Source organism: Lithobates pipiens, unplaced genomic scaffold (assembly GCF_037356315.1).
Source record: "Lithobates pipiens isolate NorthernLeopardFrog02 unplaced genomic scaffold, aLitPip1_a1.2 Scaffold_1, whole genome shotgun sequence".
NCBI classification, from domain to species: Eukaryota; Metazoa; Chordata; class Amphibia; order Anura; family Ranidae; genus Lithobates; species Lithobates pipiens.
The window spans coordinates 11,305,827-11,327,375 of NW_027507685.1; the positions used below are offsets into that span (position 1 = coordinate 11,305,827).

Genomic DNA, 21,549 nt, shown 5'->3' on the forward strand with positions numbered 1-21,549 from the left:
ACAGATTTTAAGTGAGTTATTCCTAAGAATTACAGGACTATAATATAAAACGCCAAATTTTCATGCAAAATAATTGTACCGCTTTCAGCACCTAAAATCCAAAATAATCATACCGCCAGGGAGGTTAAAAGTGCATATTTTTTTTCCTTCAAAAGTATGTGCATGTATTTATTTATGTATTTATTTATTTATTTATTTTAAAGGTGAACTTACCCTTTAAATTGTAAGCTCTAACGAGCAGGGTCCTCTAGTCCCTCCTGTATTGATTTGTATTGTAAGTGTACAATGTTGTAAAGCGCTGCGCACTGTTAGCGCTATATAAATCCTGTATAATGATAATAATAATACCAACATTCTTTAGACAAGCTGCACAATATTACATATTAATATTAATTAATATTAATATATATATGAATATTGATATTAATATTAGCATACTCTAAACAATGAACATAAAAATAAGATAGCTCCGGGAGGTAGTGGAGGACAGAAAAGCCTGGTGCGCTATGGTCCATGAGGTCACAAAGAGTCGGATACAACTAAATGACTGAACAACAAAAACAATATTAAAAGTTTTCTCAACTTGAGTGATCAAGCTGAAGTGGTTACCAATCCTTAAGTGATCTAGCTGAAGTGGTTACTTCACTTCTACAAGATAAATAACCCCATGGGGCAGAATTGTTTACTGAAGCTGAAGAGTACAAAATCAGGCTCACTTCTGCATAGAAACAAATCCACTTCTAATCTCAGCTTCTTCAATTAAGCTTTGGCAATAAAATCTGTAAGCTGAATGGTTTCTAGGCAGGAGTGATTCTTCACTCTCAATCTTTAGTAAATAAACCCCCATGTTTCTCTAGGCTCACCTGAACGATGATGTCCTTTTGTACAAGTTCTACCCCTTGTGTTGTGGATTAATTTTAACTCAAGCTAATCCTAAAATCTGTTATTGGAAACTACATTTAGCTACTCAATGTTTAATATTCATTTTAAATAATACAGGCCCCCGAACAAAAAAAAAAAAGGAGAAATGGTTTAATGGTTTGTGTGCTATAAAGAGCCTTCTGACTCTTCTTAATATCTCCTAAACCCCTACAGTTTTTTTTTTTTTTGGATTTATCTATTGGCCAGAATTGGCCAGATAAGGGGAAACATATGTAACAAATTATCCATTGCCAGGCATGTACTGGCCATTGGGACTACAGGGAGTTTCCCGGTGGGCCGATGGCTCAGTGGGCCTGTTTCAGTGACAAAGTAATGGCTGCGCAGCTCGCCCTCAACTTCACGCAGTGATGTGAGTAAGATGAGAAAAATACAGAGGAGAATAAGTGAAATAATAGAGGTTAGTGAGGACTCCTTATAATATCCTACTTATGTTTTTTTGCACAATTGCGTATAGTTTTATAAACTGTTGCAAAATTAATGTGGGCTGGTCTGGATGAAGTCCAGGGCCAAATTTTTGTCCGAGTCCAGCTCTGTCCATCGCAATTTCTAAATGTTGCGCCTCATTTGAGCCTTTATTCCCACAATTCCTTGGAAAATGAAAAAATAAATATTATTCTCTTGCAGGCAAAATTAATTGAAATTGTGTATGTGCAGCTAAGCATTAATATGTTGTACCACACCAAAATTAAAAGAAATAACTAAACAGTGCTGCACTTAACCAAACCCTGATTGATGAATGATGGCGGAAACCTCTACCGCTCTACCCAACTACATACACCAAGGATTATAGGTATGGTAAGTATATGCAATCAGTTTGTTACAAGGAAAACATATTCACACTAAATTCTCTGTGTTCAAACAAGTGATAGGTGAATGATAGTGGGAACCCCAACTGATCTGCCCAGCCAAATACAACAGTAACGGTAGGTATGGTAAATAAAGTCAGTGTGTGTATGGCAACCAACAAATATTCAAACCAAATCCTATACATTCCAACTAGCGATTGATGAATAATGGTGGAAACCTCTATTGGTTTATCCTAATCACATATATTATCAGTGGTAAGTAAATACTGTATATACTGTGAATAAATAGTCACCAACCCTCCATTAACAATATAAAATAAATATGTGATAATGCAACACCAATTGCAACTCATGATAGATCATAGTGATGACTTCAAAATGTATTACAATTAAGAATACAATAAGACTAGGGCAAAGACTTCCAACATTAATTTACCATAGTTTAATGTTACGGTAATTTTAATTAATTTGTTTGCAAATATATCAGCATGATCCAATAATCAGTTGCAGCTTGTGAATAATGGTGGAAACCTCCAGTAGTGGATGCTCTTACTAAGCCACTAATATTATAGTGTCATATGTGAAATTCCCTCCCAAAAACTATCTTGAATCAAAGAAACAAATAAAACCAATCAAACACTTTGCTCACCTCAATTTTCTGACCTACATAACTGATAGGTCTATATGCGCTTTCCCCACCAGGGGGTTTCACTCTCCTCCAGGTGACTGTTCCCAAATTCACTGTCTAAGATTCTCCAGACCATTAAGATGGAATTATCCACTTACAAAGATACCAAGAAAGGCCATCATTGTTTTTCAAATCTAAACTCTCCACATTATTGGTGGTGCAGCACTTTTTAATTATTTCAATTTCTCACACATGGCATACACATACTTGCAATTACACCCAAAATACATTCTGCTATTCCTGTGTAAGAGAATACTGCATGTGTGAGATTTTTTCACAGCCTAATCACATATAGGTGCCCAATATCCAAGAAACACCTTTGGACTTTCAAAGACCATAATTACACATAAATTATGTATATAATTTTCTGACTACCTATCACATTTTTGAAAGGCCCTGGGGGACCAGGACAATAGAAACACCCACAAAATGACCACATCTGGGAAAGCAAACACCCCAACTTATTTTCTATAAGCCATAATGAGTCCTTTGGACATGTCATTTTTTGGCACAAGTTTTTGGAATACGTGGCAAGAAAATTAAAACATATTTTTGTCTTTTTGTAAGATAGTTCTAACACACACATTTGCCATACAAATAATTAAACCCCCAAAAATGCATTCTGCTACTCCTCAAGTATGGCAACTTGTTCATAACCTAGCTACATAGAAAGGCCCAACATCCAAGGAGAACCTTCAGGCATTCTAGTGGTATATATTACACATCTAATTTCCTGACTACCAATCACAGTTTGTTGTGGCAGGTAGACTGGCTGGAAAGGGCACTATTGACAACTGCACGGGTGTGACAGGGCACTGATGATGGGTGCACTGGTGTAATGGGTAGACTGGCTGATGAGGGCACTGATTATGGCTGCACTGGTGTGACATGTACACTGACTGATGAGAGCAATGATAATGGCTGCACTGGTATAGATGATAAGGGTTCTTATGATTGATGCACTGGTGTGGCTGATCAAAGCACTGATGACGGTTGCACTGTTGTGACAGATACACTTGCTGCAAGCGGGGCACTGATGATGGCTGCTCTGTAATCAGGATAATAGCTGCAGTCAGGGCATTGACAGGTGGTTCTGTGAGTGTAACAGTGTGTTGTCACAGTAAAGATCACAGTTGAATTTCTAAACTCACAAATCCCAGTACAGATCTCTCTCCTTCCTCTCACATGCTGTCTGTGTGTGAGGAAGGAGAACCAGTAACAGCAAGTAGCCATTGTTTACATTGTGTGATTCATTGCGATTGGACACAGAGATCACATTGCCATTTACCCTGGTCATGCTGCTACAGGTGTGCACATGAATAGCAAGAGTGGGAGGACATCACATGATGTCCACCTGGAATAACTAAGCTCCCTATCGGCTGTACTTTTACAATAGGCATTCAGGTGAAGAAGAACTTCACGCAAGCTTAATAGCTCTGGCAAAACGGCTCCCACATATTAAAACTTTTACATTTCCTATTTACTAACAATTCAAATTATCTTGGACTCTTTCATCTGGTTTTAGTCTAGCACTCCTTTCTATATTTTAATGGTTTGAGCTTTTTTAATGCGATCTGTGTCCCTGAGGAGGAAGTCTCCCAACAGTGCTGTCACCTGGAGGGGAATTATCTCTAACACACATTTACCATTGCGAGGGGAAATATTTCTAACACGTATTATTGCCTGTACGAATTAATAAATCAATATAAAACATAATAGAATATGCTAGCAAATTTTCAACTTTCCCATTACCTTATTTCCATAACTGCCTAAAGTATGCTAATATGTAACTATATCATGTAACAAAAATGATTGGCAGGTATATTGTTCCAGAAGCCACATTGTGGTTTTTAATCCAATGCATATTATAAAAAGTACTCATTTTCCATCCTCTGGTTTCCATGGAAACACATTATATATATCTAATTTTGGTCATATGTTTCTTGATTTATAATTTAGGTAGAACTTATATATATACATTTATATACATTAAATAACCATAGCTCTATATATATATATATATATATATATATATATATATATATATATATATATATATATATATATATATATATATATATATAGAGCTATGGTTATTTAATGTGTATACATAATTTTTTGATTTTTTGGATGATCTGTGAGTGTGTTTTATTTACAAATCCTAATAATATATCTCCACTGAAATATTCACACAGCAGCATAACACAGCACATATCTTCTGGAGAAATAGTGCAAATTATTAAACCCAAACCCTAGGGAGCCTATTTATAAATAAAGGTTTATCTTCCACTCCACTTTTTGTAAATTGGTGCCAGCTGTTGGATTTTTAGTATGGCAACAGTTTCCGTTTAACCCTTTCACTGCCAGGTCCGTATGCCGTACGGACGTACAGAAGTGCCTGCAGGAGGCCAAGTCAGTACGGCATAAGACCTCCTTTCTCCCTCTCCTATAAGCTTATGGTCACTTCAATGACCATAAGCTTATATCTGAATTATTCAGCAGACTCTGCTGAACAATTCTATAACTGATTAACCTATTCTATAACTATTAACCCCTAATCTGGCCGCCTTGCCCCCCACCCATGCCACTGCTTCCCTTTCGACGGCCTCTCCACCTCTGCCGCTAAATGTCACCTGAAACTACTCCCCCCACTCTCTTTTCTGAGTTCCTTCACCCCCTTCAACCCCCCCCAGCACTGAGTATCCCCCCTCCACCCGATCCGACCCCCCCAATTCAATCCCCCGCAGCCACCATCATAAGCTGGCATGCCTCCTCTGCCGCTCCCACCGGCTTCAGGTGCTGCTGAGGGCTTGGGAGGATACAGATGTGTCCCCCATCACCGCCCCCAATACCAGCCCCCGCACCCCGATCCCTCTCAGCTCCGGCGAAATCTCTCCTTCCCCTCCCACAGCCTGCAGCTTCTGCTCCAGCAATGTGACAGACTAGGGATCGTGGTGGGGGAGGGGGGAGCGGTGAGGGTAATGTTTAGGCTTGGGGGGCTTGGTAAACATGTGTTTACCACCCTGCTAAGTGTGGCACCATGGGCACATGCAGCAATCACTATGATCGCTCCTATATGCCCATTGACATCTGATAATAGTAACCGCGATTGTTACTATGTATCAGACTGTCAGTTTATGAATGATTGGAATCTCTAAATAGATTCCATGCATTCATTAAAGTAAAGTGATACAGAGAAAAGGACTATCTTCAGTCCCTTACTCTCAAAAAAAGAGATATGGGGGTCTGTTTAGACCTCTGCTATCTCACCAAAGACACCCCCACCCCTCAAAAAAAAAGTTATAAAATGACTGTAAAGAAAAAAAGTAAAAAAATAAATAAAAAAAACACAAACATAGTAAGATCCCCCAGGTCTGCCTCCATGGTGACGGTCCCCCTCCCTCCGCACTTACCCCTCCACAGTGATGCCCCCTGCACTCATCCCTCCATGAATACCTCAGCTTCTCCTCCCGGCCAACCCGATCCATCCTGATTTGGCCAGGAGGAGAAGCCGGAAGATGATAGCGAATATTAATTCGCTATTGTCACAAGTGGGTGGGTTCGGGGTGCAATGTTTGCGCCCCAAGCCCAACCTTTTTCAAGCCAATTAGAGCCTCAGGATCTAATCATTTGGCTTGAAAAAAAACCATATGAGTCCAGTGCCCTGCAGGGGGGTGGCGCCCCTGCGCCCCTAATGGACCAGTCGCTCCTGGTAAGACCCCTTTCACATGGAGCAGACTCTGTCAAGCAGATCTACCTGCTCAGCGAAGGATCTGTCTGCTAAAGCCGAGTGGACACGGACACAGTTGTTCTCCATGGGATGGTCGAATGGAAACGGACCACCTGTCAATTTCAATTGGACGCCATCAGATCTGCTAGATGGATGGGGAATGGAATCCCCATCCATCTGTTTTTAGAAGACTGGACTGGATCAGATGCAGGCAAGCGTAAACGGACATGTCTATTTACATCAGTCTCTCCATAGAGAACAATGGGTGATCCAATTGGACAAGTCTGAAAAATGGACAGGCAGACCCAATTGGTGTGCTTGTGTGAAAGGGGCCTAAGGCCTTGATCAAACGGGGCATACACAGTGTACCTTTACAGGGATGCACAGGTGTTCCGTGCATCTCTATGCAGGCAGTCCCATTGATGTCATTTGGGATGTAGCATCTGCACCAACAGAGCCACTGCTCCTAATTTTACACCCATGTAGGTAGGCATGCATGTCCCTGAGCTCACACTGTCTGCGTTTGGGGTCATATACCCACATGGATGTCAGATTGAGAACAGCAGCTATACCTGTGCAGCTGTTGCATCCCAGCTGACATAAATGGGACTGCCTGTACAGGGATGCATGGAACACCTGTGCATTCCTGTGCAGGTAAACATGCCCCCCATGGGTCTACACTTTAGTATGCCACATGCAAACAATGCTTTAGTACTAATTTAGCAGGAATGTTGTAAGTTATGTTGTCATTATGTGCATTATTAATGATTTTAGTGTATTTTTTGTGAAAATAGCAATATGATGAACATTTGCGCAATTATTGCAGGGCCCAAAAAATCAATAGCACTTTTGTTTATTCTAAAGATCATGTGCTTGTAGAAAATGTCTAGTTTGAGGAGTCTTTTCAAATTCTGAAAGCTGTAAGTGAAAATTGAAAACCTCCAGATTTTATGAGCAATTTTTGGGTACGTTCGATTTTCACCATTTTGCAAAAAGGTGCAATTTAAAATTTACAAATATTTGTTATTTATTAACTCAATACAGGTTAAGTTTTTATATTTAGTAGGGATTTAGCAGGTATTTTGTAAAATTAGCTGTATTTTTATTTGCTAATAATGGTTTTAGTGTATTTTTTGACAATATATCGGTTTGATAAACATTTGCCCAAATACCGTAGGGTCTAAAAAATCAGTGGCACCTTCTTTTGATTCTAGAGGTCATATGCTTTCAGAAAATATATGGTTTTGGGGTCTTTCACAAATTCTGAAAGCTGTAAGAGAAAAATGAAAACCTTCAGACTTTTTGAGAAATTTGGATAGTTACATTTTTGCGTACGTTAGATTTTCACCATTTTGAAAAAAGATGCAATGTAAAAATTAAAACTTTTTGTTATTTATTAACTCCATACAGGTTAAGCTTTTATATTTAGTAGGGATTTAGCAGGAATTTTGTAAAATTAGCTGTGTTTTTATCTGCTAATAATGGTTTTAGTGTATTTTTTGCCAATGCATTGGTTTGATAAACATTTGCACAAATACCGCAGGGTCTAAAAAATAAGTAGCACCTTATTTTTTATTCTAAAGGTCATATGCTTTCAGAAAATATATGATTTTCAGGGTCTTTCACAAATTCTGAAAGCTATAAGTGAAAAATGAAAACCCACCGATTTTTAGAGAAATTTGGATAATTACACTTTTGCGTCTGTTCAATTTTTAGCATTTCGCAAAAAGGCGCAATTTAAAAATTACAAATATTTGTTATTTATTAATTCAATACAGGTTAAGCTCTTATATTTAGTAGGAATTTTGTAAAATTTGCTGTGTTTTTATATGATAATAATGGTTTTAGTGTATGTTTTGCAAATAAACATTTACGCAAATACCGCGGGGTCTACAAAAACAGTAGCACCTTCTTTTTATTCAACTGATCATGTTCTTTCAGAAAATATATGGTTTGGGGGGGTCTTTCACAAATTATGAAAGCTATAAGTAAAAAATAAAAAACAAATGAAAAATTACAAAAATGGTCTGGCTGCCTGAGTGTATGAAATCAATCGCAGGGCCTGGCAACGAAAGGGTTAAAATATTTTCACACATGTTTGCTGGGTTTTTTTCTGCCTTCCTCTGGATCAAATGTAGGTATAGCATTGTGTATAAGGGATTGTATGGTTGTTTTTTTTTTTTTTTTTTTTTTTTTATTGGTTAAACTAGATGCACCCAGGAATAATAATGCATTTTTTCTAATTGAGTCCAATTAGAAAAATGTGTGAATCTTAGCTCAAGCATGCATGCAGGAGTGTGTGCTTAGCTGAGAAAACCCATCCTGAAGACTCCTGGGGTGTATGACATAATTTGCCTAGGCAAGAAACCAGGAAGTAACTGAAGAAATGTAAAAAACACTTAAATATGATTATATACGTTCTTATCTATGTACTAATGCTAGCAGTGTGAAGTTCCACATTAAGCGTTGACAAAAAAAAATGGAAGCTAATTGATTTTTATGCAGAGCTGCACCAGATTTTGCACTCTCCAGTTTTAGTAAATCAACCCCAGTGGTTCTTCCTACTGACATCAATGCAGGAGGCAGTAGTAATGTGGAAGCCAGCAAATATCTTTTACTGTCGTCCCTTAATTTAAAATCTTTAGCATAGCAATAGGGTGCATCCATATTTTCAACAATACCAAGCGATAGCAAAATAGATATATCTGTACTTCAAATTACGGTATGTCTTTAGGAATTGAATAGAAATCTGTGCTGAGGGAAATACAGAAGCTGCCATTTGCTGATCTCTAGCTCTCCATCTTTCATGGCTTTATTAGTAAAAGTCACTGACTAGGAACAGGCATGTAGATCACAATATTCTGACTTAACCCCAACTTCACTTGCTGCAGCCTATAAAGATCAGTGATTCAGTACAGTTGTCATAGAAAGTCAGGCAATGAGCAATTCCAGAAGACGTTATCAATTGCAACCTAGATAATTCTCACTTTTAAACTCCCACTGCACATATTTAGATGCTTGAAGTGAATGAGCAGAGCAAAAATATTTAAAGCTAAAATCTAGACAAATATGAAAACACCATTATATTTTTTTAAAATAATGTATTTTTAAATTCACATGGTAAAGGAGATTGATGTTTCTTCACATTAGGTTACTTTAATTACCTGCACGTTAGCAGAAAGAAAGCCAACAATGTCAGCCAATCAGGCTCTATTGCATGGCACAGCACTGTCCGTCTAAGCCCTTGTACACACGGTCGGACATTCCGACAACCAAATCCGTCGGATTTTGTCCGACGGATTTTGTCCGACGGATTTTGTCCGAAACTGTTGCATACACACAGTTGGACAAAGTTGTCAGAAAATCTGATCGCACTTAACGTGATGACATTATTTTGTTAGGACGGAACTACGTTCAGGCTAGTAGCCAATAGCTTTGGTCTAGGAATTTGATCTGAGCATGGCGTGGCACTTTGTCCGATCGGAATTCTCTACACATGATCGGACAAAGTCCGATCGGATCATGTTGTCGAAAAATGTTATAGCCCAGCTGGAAAACTCAGACGGAAACAGTCTGATGGAGCCCACACACTGTTGGATTATCCGACAACACGGTCCTTTTGGACATTGTCCATTGGAATGTCTGACCATGTGTACAAGGGCTGGTAATTTGTTTACAGGAGCAGAGAAAATGTAGACAACCTATTCAGTATGCTGATGTTTTTTAGAGCAGCTGCTTCCTGGTGGAAAGCTTTACCAAAATACTTTACCAAAATACTTCAAAATACATAAACCAGAATTGGTCCAATATGCAGTCCTCATTGGCTAACATGAATCTGTTAACATATACAGCCCTTGTTATTCTATCTTGTTATCCCTTGTTACTCTATTTGTAATGCAAAAATACCATTTAAAAAAGCAAATTTACAGTACCTGATTGCGAGATTGTGCTTCCAGCGCGATCACGCTGGAAATCTGTGCTGCGAGGTTGTGTTTCTCGTGCTCGCCGACCCCACGAGATGCAACATATCCATAGGAATGCATTGGGGGCGGTGAGCTGGAGGAGCAACAGAGCTCAGCTCTGGCTCTCACGACGGGGGTCATGGAGGGTCAATATCACCGATGCTGCGCCACAGTTACATACAATCTCGAAGTAAGGTACTGTAGTTTATTTACAGTATAAGTTGTACTCTTATTTTAAGCATAATACTTTTATTCACACTACATTTCACCTTCCTAGTGTAACAAAATTACTTTTAACACATTCATTTATTTTTTTCCATAAAAAAAAAAACCAGGAAAACTAAAGTTTTTTTTCCTCACCCTTTCTCATCTCTAATCATAAAACAGAGCGAACATTGAGAGCTTTCCTCTTCACCATTTAACCATGTAACTATAAAAAGAACAGTGGGTTATCTCTAGGGATGAGCCCGATGTTCGAGTTGAACATTGGCTTTCACCTGTTCGCCGAACAGCGAACATTATGCGGTGTTTGCCGCAGCATTGAAAGCCGCGGAACACTGTTAAAGTCTATAGGACATTAACATGAAAGACCAAAAGTGCTCAATCTAAAGGCTTATATGCAATTTATTGCCATAAAAAGTGTTTGGGGACCCGGGTCCTGCCCCAGGGGACATGTATCAATGCAAATTTTTTTTTTTAAAGTGCCCATTTTTTGGGGGAGCAGTGATTTTAACTTCCCTGGTGGTATGATTATGTCAGATTTTTGATGCTCAAAGCAGTACAATGTTTTACACGGAAATTTGGGCGTTTTATATTGTAGTCCTTAAATTCTTAGGAGCAACACACTTAAATCTGTCCAAAAAAGAGTCTAGTAGACATCCCGGGTATGATAAAGTTTGAAACATGAAATCATAAATGATAATATAATAAATAATTATAACAAATAATAATATAATAATAATGAAAATTATTCAATAATATAATCAAATCAAAAAAACTGAAATTTACTCAGTTGCAGAATTGTCGCTGTCATTACTTTTCAGTGTTTGATGATGAATTTCCCCACAAATCGCTATCGCTAAATTCTGCAAGTGATTCTAATTTATTATCGCTGTTTTCTAGCTGGTCTAAAACTGCTTTTGATGTAAATGGACACTTTTTGGTTGCTTTGGACAATCTCCAGTTTCCAGGCAGAAAGAACAGAATATATCATATAAAGCTGCATGCAGGGCATTGGACAAACCACTAGGGACAAAAGGGAGGTGAAATAATGTGATACAGTAATGTAATCTGTAAGATCACAGTGTACTGTATGTGTAATGTGTTTTTAACTTTTTGAATTTGGCACTGTGCTCCGTTCCCGTGCGTTGCAGCAGTCAAAGGGAACGGAGCTCGGCACTTTGATAGATCCGACAGAGGACACAATTTGCAAACACAGTGGGGTGACATGGCAGGATCCTGGAGACAAGGTAAGTAACTTTGCCTAGATTCTGCGATGCGATCCTGAGTGTGGCTCAGGGTAACCGCTTTTGATGCTGAAATTTCACACCGAGCCACACTCAAGAATACCGCTAAGGAGGTTAATAATGCTTAACGTGAAATAATAAAAATGAGATATTCCTTTAAATATCGTGCCTGGGGGGTATCTTTAGTATGCCTGTAAAGTGGCACAGTTTTCCCGTTTTTAGAACAGTAACACAGCAAAATGACATTTCTAAAGGAAAAAAGTCATTTAAAACTGATCGCAACTATAATGAATGTTCTGGTCTCGGCAATATAGATAAAACTCATTGAAAAAAATGGCATGGGTTTCCCCCAGTCCATTACCAGGCCCTTTGGGTCGGGTATGAATATTAAGGGGAACCCGAACCAAAAAAAAAAATTGCGTGAGGGTACCAGGCCCTTCAGGTCTGGTATTGATATTAAGGGGGACCCTGTGCCAAAAATGTAAAAAAATGGTGCAGGGGTCCCCCCAAAATCCATACCAGACCCTTATCCCAGCATGCAACCTGGCAGGCCACAGGAAATTGGGGGGACGAGAGAGCACCCCCTGTACCAGACCACATGCTTTTAACATAGGGAGGGTGCTTTGGAGTATTTGGAGATCCCGGCCTCCCCCCATGTAAATTGGTAATGGGTAAATTGTACCCCATTTCACAAAAAAGTGTCAAAAATAGTAAAAAAGACAGGAGACACTTTGGGACAAGTCCTTTATTAAAAAAAAAATTAAAATGTCCTGCGATGTAAATCTATCTTATGCTGCCAACGAAGTGAAAAAAAAAGAATAAAAAAGCTGCAACAGCTATGCATCCATGGGAGGCTCCCACCGATTGAGGCTTATTCTCGGTGACAGCAGTTTTATAACTGAGGGCGGGGCCACCCGGTGATGTAAATGGGTGAATCCCGCCCCCCTCTGACGCCACGGATGGGGTCAACCGTTTACCCGAGTGTCCCCCTTAGCTATATAACAGCTGTCACCGAGAAGAGGTGTCGCTTTTTTTTCTTTTTCAGCTCGTTGGGCGGCATGAGGTGGATTTACATTGTGGGGCATTTTTTTATCTTTTAATAAAAGTCTCCTGTCTTTTTTACTATTTTTAACACTTTTTTTGTAAAATGGAAGGGGTACAATGTACCCATTACCATTTCACATGGGGGGAGGCTGGGATCTGGTGGTCCCCTTGTTAAAGGGGGCTTCCAGATTCTGATAAGCCCCCCACCCACAGACCCCCACAATCACCGGGCAAGGGTTGTGGGGATGAGGCCTGGGTCTGGTATGGATTTTGGGGAGACCCATACATATATTTTTTTACATTTTGGCACAGGGTTCCCCTTATAAATCCATACCAGACCTGAAGGGCTGGGTATCGATTTTGGGGGGACCCCTACGCCATCTTTTTTTAATTTGGCACAGGGTTCCCCTTAATTTCCATACCAGATCTGAAGGGCCTGGTATGGTTTTTGGGACACCCACGTAATTTTTTTTTAAATTTTAGATTTGAGGTTTCCCCTAATATTCATATCAGATCCAAAGGGCCTGGTAATGGACTGGGGGGAACCCATGCCATTTTTTTTAATGAGTTTTATCTATATTGCCGAGAGCCGACAATTCATTATAGCCGTGATCAGTTTTAAATTACTTTTTTCCTTTAAAAATTTCATTTTGCTGTGGTACTGTTCTAAACACAGGAAAACTGTGCCATTTTACTGGAATACTATAGACACCCCCCAGACATGATATTTAAAGGAATATTTAATTTTTATTGTTTCACTTAAAGCATTATTAAAATTACTACACTTTTTTTTGCATTGATACATGTCCCCTGGGGCATGACCCAGGTCCCCAAATACTTTTTTAGGAAAATAGTTTGCATATAAGCCTATAAAATTAGCACTTTTGATTTTTCATGTTCGTGTCCCATAGACTTTAATGGTGTTCGCGCGTTCGTCCGTATTTTTTGCCTGTTTGCATGTCCTGGTGCAAACCGAACCGGGGGTGTTTGGCTGATCCTTAGTTATCTCCATCCAGTCCCAGTCTTGTCTCTTTCTACCCACTTACAGTGCCAATAGAATGGGACATCTGCACCGCCCGCAGCTCTGAATAAACTCCGTAAGAAATATGGGATATTGTTTTTTGACCCCTTGTCTAAATCCTGAGGTAAACGAGGCATGGCTGGACTTTGCTGCAAGCATTGAGGACAAATAATGACATCACAGCAACTTAAATTTAAAAACATTTTTTAAAAATATATAATTTACTCCAACTATTCATTATGAAAAATTGTGTTTATCATGGAGATCAGGGTTATTTTTTAAGTTGATATTTTATGTACATAGTTGTTTTATGAACACATACATATCATATTTTTGCATGACTTTATGTTTTATGTACACACGTCTTATGTACATACAATTATATTTTACATACTCACACTCCTGACACAAACAACAATGTAAACATGATAAATTATTGCCTGAGCACTGTGGGTAAGTTAAGGAGATAGCTCAGTACTAATCAATGGATTATATTCCCTGAAACACTGGACAAAGATATTTAATTCGGGAAGTGTGACTACAATGTAGGGCGGCACAGTGGTGTAGTGGTTAGCACTCTCGCCTAGCAGTAAAAAGGGTCGCTGGTTTGAATCCCAACCACGACACTACCTGCCTGGAGTTTGCATGTTCTCCCTGTGCCTGCGTGGGTTTCCTCTGGGTTCTCTGGTTTCCTCCCACACTCCAAAGACATGCAGGTAGGTTAATTGGCTTCTGTCCAAAATTGGCCCTAGTATATGAATGGGGACCTTGGATTGTGGGCTCCTTGAGGGTGTGTGCAATGTACAGGGATAGGGTCAATTGTAGACACTCACTGTGCTAGATGGACTGGTGTCTTTATTCAGCCTTACTAACTATATAATGTGCCATTCCTATCTGTGTGAAATTACAGATTGAAAATGCTATGCATCTCCTTTAAGGTGGTTTTTCTGTCATATTTTAAATGCTGTCTGTGCTTGCATAGAGAAGAATTGCCTTACCTTCCTGTTTTCTCGTATCTCTAACTCTCTAACACCTGGAGGAAGTTAAGGCAAATTGCTTAAAGGGGTACAAGCAATAATTCAATCCTGATAGATTTTGTCAGGTTCTAATTTTTTTTTACTTGATTTTTTCTTGCGTTCATACTTTTGGGGGTTTCCCCCTACTTGCTGTGCTGACACCCTTTAGTTAGACTCACCCTCAATCCAGAGCTGTCCTTTGCAGTATTTCCTTTTTGCCCCTAGCTGAAGCCTCTCTTCTAGGCTACATTGCAGCCAGTGTCATTAAACCCACTTTTAAGCCCAGGCTACTGGGGACTCATCCACTGCGGAAAGGATGCCTGCTTTCAGGAGGACAGAGTTTAAAAATGACCCATTTACCATTTACTTTACAACACGATTGTTTAGCTAGACATGTGTGAAACTTGTCAGCCATTTTTCCTACAATCACCCAATATGTTGCTTTTTTGAATGACTGTAATCGATTTACTTTCCTGACCCCCACACCCATCCCTTTTTCCTGATGAACTATTGAACCAAGAAATAGAAGAATATTTGATGCCTTATCAACCCTTTCCTCTGAACTCTTCTCTTTCCCATTACAAGAGTTTTTACACTTTATTTGTTATTGAGTTATTCAAAATCCCCCAAAACTCACCCACATTTAATCCCCCCCTAAAGCCCACTACAACTACCACTCATCCCAGAACTCTACATTCAGTTTAATCTCCTTTACCAGCATCCAGTAAAACTCTCTTTTTCGACCTAACCTCATCCCACTTCACCCCCACTAACACAATACAAATAATAAGGATATTTTTATAATAAATAAAAATAATCATAATACAATACAACTCTCTTGGTTAACCACCCTCTGCCTCCCTAGTGAGAGACTGCTGTGTCAGGACTTTTCTGGACAAGAGAGATAGTGCTACCTCATATCTCATCCACTAAGCATCGTAACATTACCCGGTAACGAACACCTCACTTTTCTTGTCATTCATTCGTTTTTCCACACACTTTCGAATAATCTCTTTTAAATAAACAAACATTGCAAGCACAATTGGCTCTGTACAGTTACTACTGCAGATACTGCCTACTAATACACTTAAAAATCACACTGTCCCCACCGTTTCTTCATATTCTAATCTAGCATACAGGTTTGCTATTGCAACTTCTAGACCCTGTAGGATTTTTCGGATATTTCTTTCTGCCATCTTTCCCAAAGAGATTTTGGCAAATTAGCTGCCATCTTTCTGCCATCTTTCCCAAAGAGATTTTGGCAAATTAGCTGCCATTCTTAACAGATAGAATTTTATAAAACAAAATTTTCACTTCTACCTTCAAAACTTGTCAGAGCATGTCACATAGAAACATCACATCACCTGAATTTTGTCTATTTTTAGCCTTAATAAAGCCTCATTCTAATATTACTCTATGTGTCCTTTCTGCAATTGGGGCACAAAACTCTTTCCTTCACCTCAACTGTTATATCCTGACGTACACAATCACGTAGGGCAAGCAGACTGTTAGACCTAATCTGCCCCTGGCATCTATAATACTGCTCTCAACATATTTAGCTTAATTATTTTAGAAAAACGTAATATCTGCAACACCAATCCCAAAATACTGCTGATAAAAACAAGCTGCACAGGCAAGAAAATGCTGTTTTATATGCAGACAGAAGCCAATAACATTTTTTGTTTCTTGAAAACAGATATTATTCCTTTTGACTCAAAGACATCTAAGTGCATGGAGGAACACTCAAGAGCTTAACTATCCCATTGTTGTAATAATTATAGTTTTATTTATATTAACCATATGTATATGTTACACTTGTAGCTGTCGTAATATTCTGAAAGACTGTCACTCAAAACTTTGCATTGTTTATTAAGGTTATTATAAATAAGACAATACATGTGATACTATGCACTATCACCACAAGAACATATTATAGGTTGCTGTATTACCATTCTCCCCATCAGATTTCCGCTCATGGTCGGTATCAGTTAGAGACAATGCAGAGTTGGCTCTACTTGACAAGCACGAGCTGTGCTCTGATTTCATCTCCCTCATCCACATCCTAAGGGCACGATCTGGTGAAGTTGCTCCTTCTGTTTCTGTATCTGCATCAGAACCCATCTCTAGCGGATAGCTATGCTGAACAGTATTGTGTAGGCTGGTCGGGTAGCCAGAGCATAAAATGTGCGGAGACTCACAGTATTCCATTTCTGAAAAAAAAAAAATTGAACAAAAGGAAACAAGAATGAGGTGGCTAAGCAGAACCATTAGGTTTAATACTGAAAAGACTACTTTGAAGTGTGGAAGATTAAAATCAAACTTAGTGATGGTAAACACAAAAAAAGAGTGCTGGATACAAGGATAAGCCTAGAAAATTATTAGAGTTGTAATATACTGTACAGTATTTGCCTGACATGCATTTATTTCCGTAGGTAAGTAAAACTAATGAATAGTATACTAATGGTTGATTAAGCTAATTGCACAACATACATCAATGTTATCAGATAAAGCAACCAGATGGATTTAGTACACTGAAAAATCAGAGGCACCACTTGATTTCCACTTGTATTACATTTTTGGGAATGTGCCTAGATGCAAGCTCGCTAAAGTCAAACAATGCTGATGGCCCTGGAACCTTTTCTATCTTAATCTGCCACCAATGAGAGGTGTCTGAGTTTTTTGTTGTTTGCTTACTGTTAAGTTGTATTGCTTTTATTCATTTATGTAAACTATAGACTTGTGCACAACGGAAAATTTCGTTTAGTTTCGGTTCGTTGTCATTCGTAAAATACATAATTTCGTTCTGTTATATTCGTTATGTTACTTTAATACGTTTTCGGATAATTCGTTATTATTCGGAGAATGTCGAATTCATTCGTTCGCATTCATTAAAATTCGCTATTTATGTATGTATAGACATTCGTGATAATGATTCGTAGTTTGGAAAGTCGTTTGTTTATTAAATCTTTTAACACGCACAATGACAACGTCTCTTCTGCTCGGCTCAAATACAATACAACACCCTTCTAACTCAGTTCTCAAGAATGCGCTTTGCCAGTAATCCAACCTCCGGCACAAAATTAATTAGCTGATTGGACTATAAGATTTACTTTGAGCTGACCTTTTGTTTCATTAGATCTTTAAAGAATTACCGAATCATGTCGAATTCATTTGAATTCATTCGTTATATTTTTTTCGTATTCGTTGTAATTCGTTATTTTTTTATTCGGACATTTGGATGCATCCGAATGTCTGAAAGATGCAAAATTCGGCCGAATTTCGATTCGTTACGAAACGAATTGCACAAGCCTAGTAAACTAATGCAACACATAATGCCATGCCATAATCACAGAAGGTATATTGCAGCCAATGAACTAACAATTATCAAAAACTATTTTACATCAAGAGTTTTATTCTTTTGTTTTTGCTCCACTTCACATGGGCATTCTGTCAGTTTGTTCTAACTCCTGATTACATGGGTCAAAAATAGACTGCAATTTATTACTATGGGGGTCCGCATGTAAGTCAAACAGCATTCCACCCACATCTGTGTTTGTTAAGGTTTGTCGAGCCAAATGGAAAAAAGTTTGCATCCAGGTTCACTTTTGCTGATCTGAGCAGATGGGGTTGGATATAGGTGGCTGCATGATTGCTTACACCCAGATACCCATAATAATCACATAGATTTGTTTTTCCATCAGAGGATCAAAACTGGGGGTAAAATCACAACAGATATGTAGGTCACATATGTTATTTCTGTTCTAAACCAACTCCTAAATTGACAACAGAGGAGGCCTGTGTGAAAAGGGTCTTAAATTAGGTATTATATTGTAGTATTGATTCCTACAATCACCTTACATAAGGCCTTGTAATCATTGTGTTTTCTTGATGCCTATGAGTGGGTCAGTTTACCCAAACTGTGATGTCCACATTTTAAAATGCTACAAGGTACAACTTGAAAGGGGTGCAGTCTTAAGTCTTAAAAAGCTCTTGTTTAGGAAATAAAATGTTGCTTGAAGGTCCAATTGTGTGGAGATCTGCCACACATTTTAGCACCACACAATGTATCTTCAATTAAGGTTGATCGTTAGCACACAGCTTTCGAGAACCGATCATGACAATTCATGAAAAATTATCCAATGGGACAAGCAAACATTTTTTAGTATGATATCAGATCGTACAATTTTTATTTAATCAGTATAATTGTCATTCGAAAATACAATACAAATACACTACATCATATTACATCATTTCTGAATGTTTATGCTGTCATATAAGAATTTTTGTAACTTTAGTAAACTCTTCATTTTTGATATGAGACTAGCATGCAAAAAAAAAAAAAGGACGATCATACGTATGATAATCTCATCGTGTGCATTACAATAGCAGGAGCAAGGAGCAATTTAAGTCAGCTATATATGGCTGCACTGGTCATACATGCAGCCTGATAGGTGCAGGTATTCAACCTCTTCCCCAGGTCAACCGTGTTCCCTGCACCTATTATTCTCTAGGTCCAGAGTGTATATGGCACAGGGTGTAATGGTCAGGAGTGCATAATCCACAGAGTGAAAGTGTAGCATGCAGATTGCAGGGGTCAGAAGTAAGACATACAGGACAGAGGTCAATAGTAAGTAACGCACAGCGTGCCAGGATAATGAGTAAGCACTACAGGTCTGACAGGAATTGGGTCAGCAGTGCCAGAACAGAAGGCAAAAGCTGCATAGGTGACACTGAAGAAAAAAATACAGAGGTGGTTGTGGGATCCAGGACGCTCACCATCAGATGCAGTGCATGTGCTCCAGGTGCCTGACATTAGTGATTCTTATGGGGAGCACACAGTACTGGACCAGTGCTGGGAGGTGCTGGTACTCAGTACCAGTTCATTCTGCCATGAAAAATGCCTGGTTGAAAGAAAAATAAAGTTCAACTAAAGGCTCCTGTATGACAATCTAAGCAAAGTCAAATCAGTTTCTATGTGAATTACCTTTCCTGAGTGAGCTGAATTGTCCCCTATGTGTATCCTACAAGCTCCCCTTCCCAGACACTGCAGCTCACAGTGGAATGGTTTCAGCAACAGAGACATTGCTGCCAATCCAGAAAGCAGGGGGCAAGGTGTAATTGAGAAGTTATAGGCTTGTGAATCAGCACTAACAAGGCTGATAGCGATGCTCACTGCAACATTTTTTCATCCCACTATAGCCCAAACAGGTACAGCCTACATTTGAGTGGCAGCTCTGTTCTGAATTAAGGAACAGTGCAGTATCATTAGTGTATCCTCACAGGAAACTCAATAGATGGACTTCACTGGCAGAATCAACAGTGATTTGTTGGACTTTGTAGGGGTACTAAGGGATAACAGTAAGATACACTTATACTTCAGTGTCACAGCACATATCTTTTCATAGATGGCAATAGTTCTACGTAATGATTGATCCTGTAATTCATAACAGACTATGATTGGTTAAGGAAGGAGCAGCAAAATGCTAAAAAAGATCACCCCTGTGCTTAATATTTCCAATATCTATATCACTGTGAAATATGTGATGTAGCAAAGCCTAACTGGCTTACAGTGTAGCTTTTTCTCTCCCATTTTAAAGCCTAGTACACATGGGCCGAATGTTGGCTGGTATTGGTTGGTTCAAATAGTTGACAGAAGACGGCTGTTTGGCCAGCCTCTGTTGAAGGCTCACAACCAAAAAAGGTCTGATGACCGGCTCCCAATCAGCACTCTCAGCCAATGGTTGAGAGCGCTGACCCGAGTGTTTCGGCGGGGGGGTTGGTCAGTCCCCCTGTCAGTACTAAAACTGTACTAACATCAGATTGTAGTAAGGTGGAGGATGCTAATATACAGACAGGCTAAGGAACTATTCAAAAATAAATTTAAGGATTCTTCTGATGAATAATTAACTGGTTTAAATGGAGGGTAATTTATATTTGTCCACACTTTAGCTTTAGAGCAATTTAAAAAAAAACACTAAGAAAAGGAAAGTGTTAATATTTTGGGGCTATGTAAGTTTATTCTCTGACTGCCTCTACTATGGTTAGTGAAACAAATTACGCAACACTATTTTTTATTTATTTTTTACTTTAGAAATAACAAGACTGGAGTCTGTGATTTGTTTAAATGCTGGGACTGGATTTATGATCATTCCATGTGATTCCTAGACGCCATACCAGGAATTCTTTTCAGTTTCATTGCCTATGGCATTGGAAAAATATGCGTTTATATAGCAATCAATTCTTTTTCAAATATATTCTTTGAATGTCTGTATTAACTTTACACTTTCCAAGCAACTACACATAATCTTTATCCATCTATAAATCTCTTCTATGGTGCCCTATGTTTATCCGAACAACCATGCGGGTCTATCAAAATGTATTTATCTATGAAACTATTGATGTCATGTTTTAATTTAGTATCATGAAAAGTTGCACAAATTCCAATGAAACATGATTTTAAAGCTTTAATACTATTTATTGGTGTAATTTATTTTGTTAAACTCAATGAGATTTTATATACCCCAATACAATTTTAGTGCTCGTTTGATGCCAATTGCCTATTCTTGTTACTGCAATACTGCAACATTAATTTAAATGTTATTGTTTTGTGGTTAATTCATCCTGTAAATTAAAATGTCAAGATGATTTAAACTAAACATCTGAAATGAAAAAAATACACAGGTTCAATAACCAGTTGTCCTCACACTAGATTCACATTATTCTTGTGTTTTATATGTTATAAAGTAGTAAGAAAGAAAATGCCATACATAAAAAAAAGCTTTATGTTCAGCTCCACTCAAAACAGAATATTATTTTCCACTAAACATTTAATACTTATTAGGCCCCTTTCACACCGTTCAGGCCCGCCTGTCAG

At 38.5% G+C, this 21,549-nt stretch overlaps 1 protein-coding gene across 5 annotated transcripts in view; it reads right to left on the bottom strand.

Annotated features, from left to right (window-relative positions):
* The window catches only part of TENM1 (teneurin transmembrane protein 1), a 912,904-nt gene that overhangs the window by 654,214 nt on the left and 237,141 nt on the right, over positions 1-21,549 (bottom strand). For 3 of the 5 annotated variants that reach the window (XM_077478714.1, XM_077478705.1, XM_077478696.1), the window contains exon 3: positions 16,625-16,885. The exons of the other annotated variants lie outside the window; for them this stretch is intronic. In XM_077478714.1, the coding sequence (XP_077334840.1) occupies positions 16,625-16,885 (261 nt within the window). The remainder of the gene's footprint in view (positions 1-16,624; positions 16,886-21,549) is intronic. 5 annotated transcript variants of the gene reach the window in all.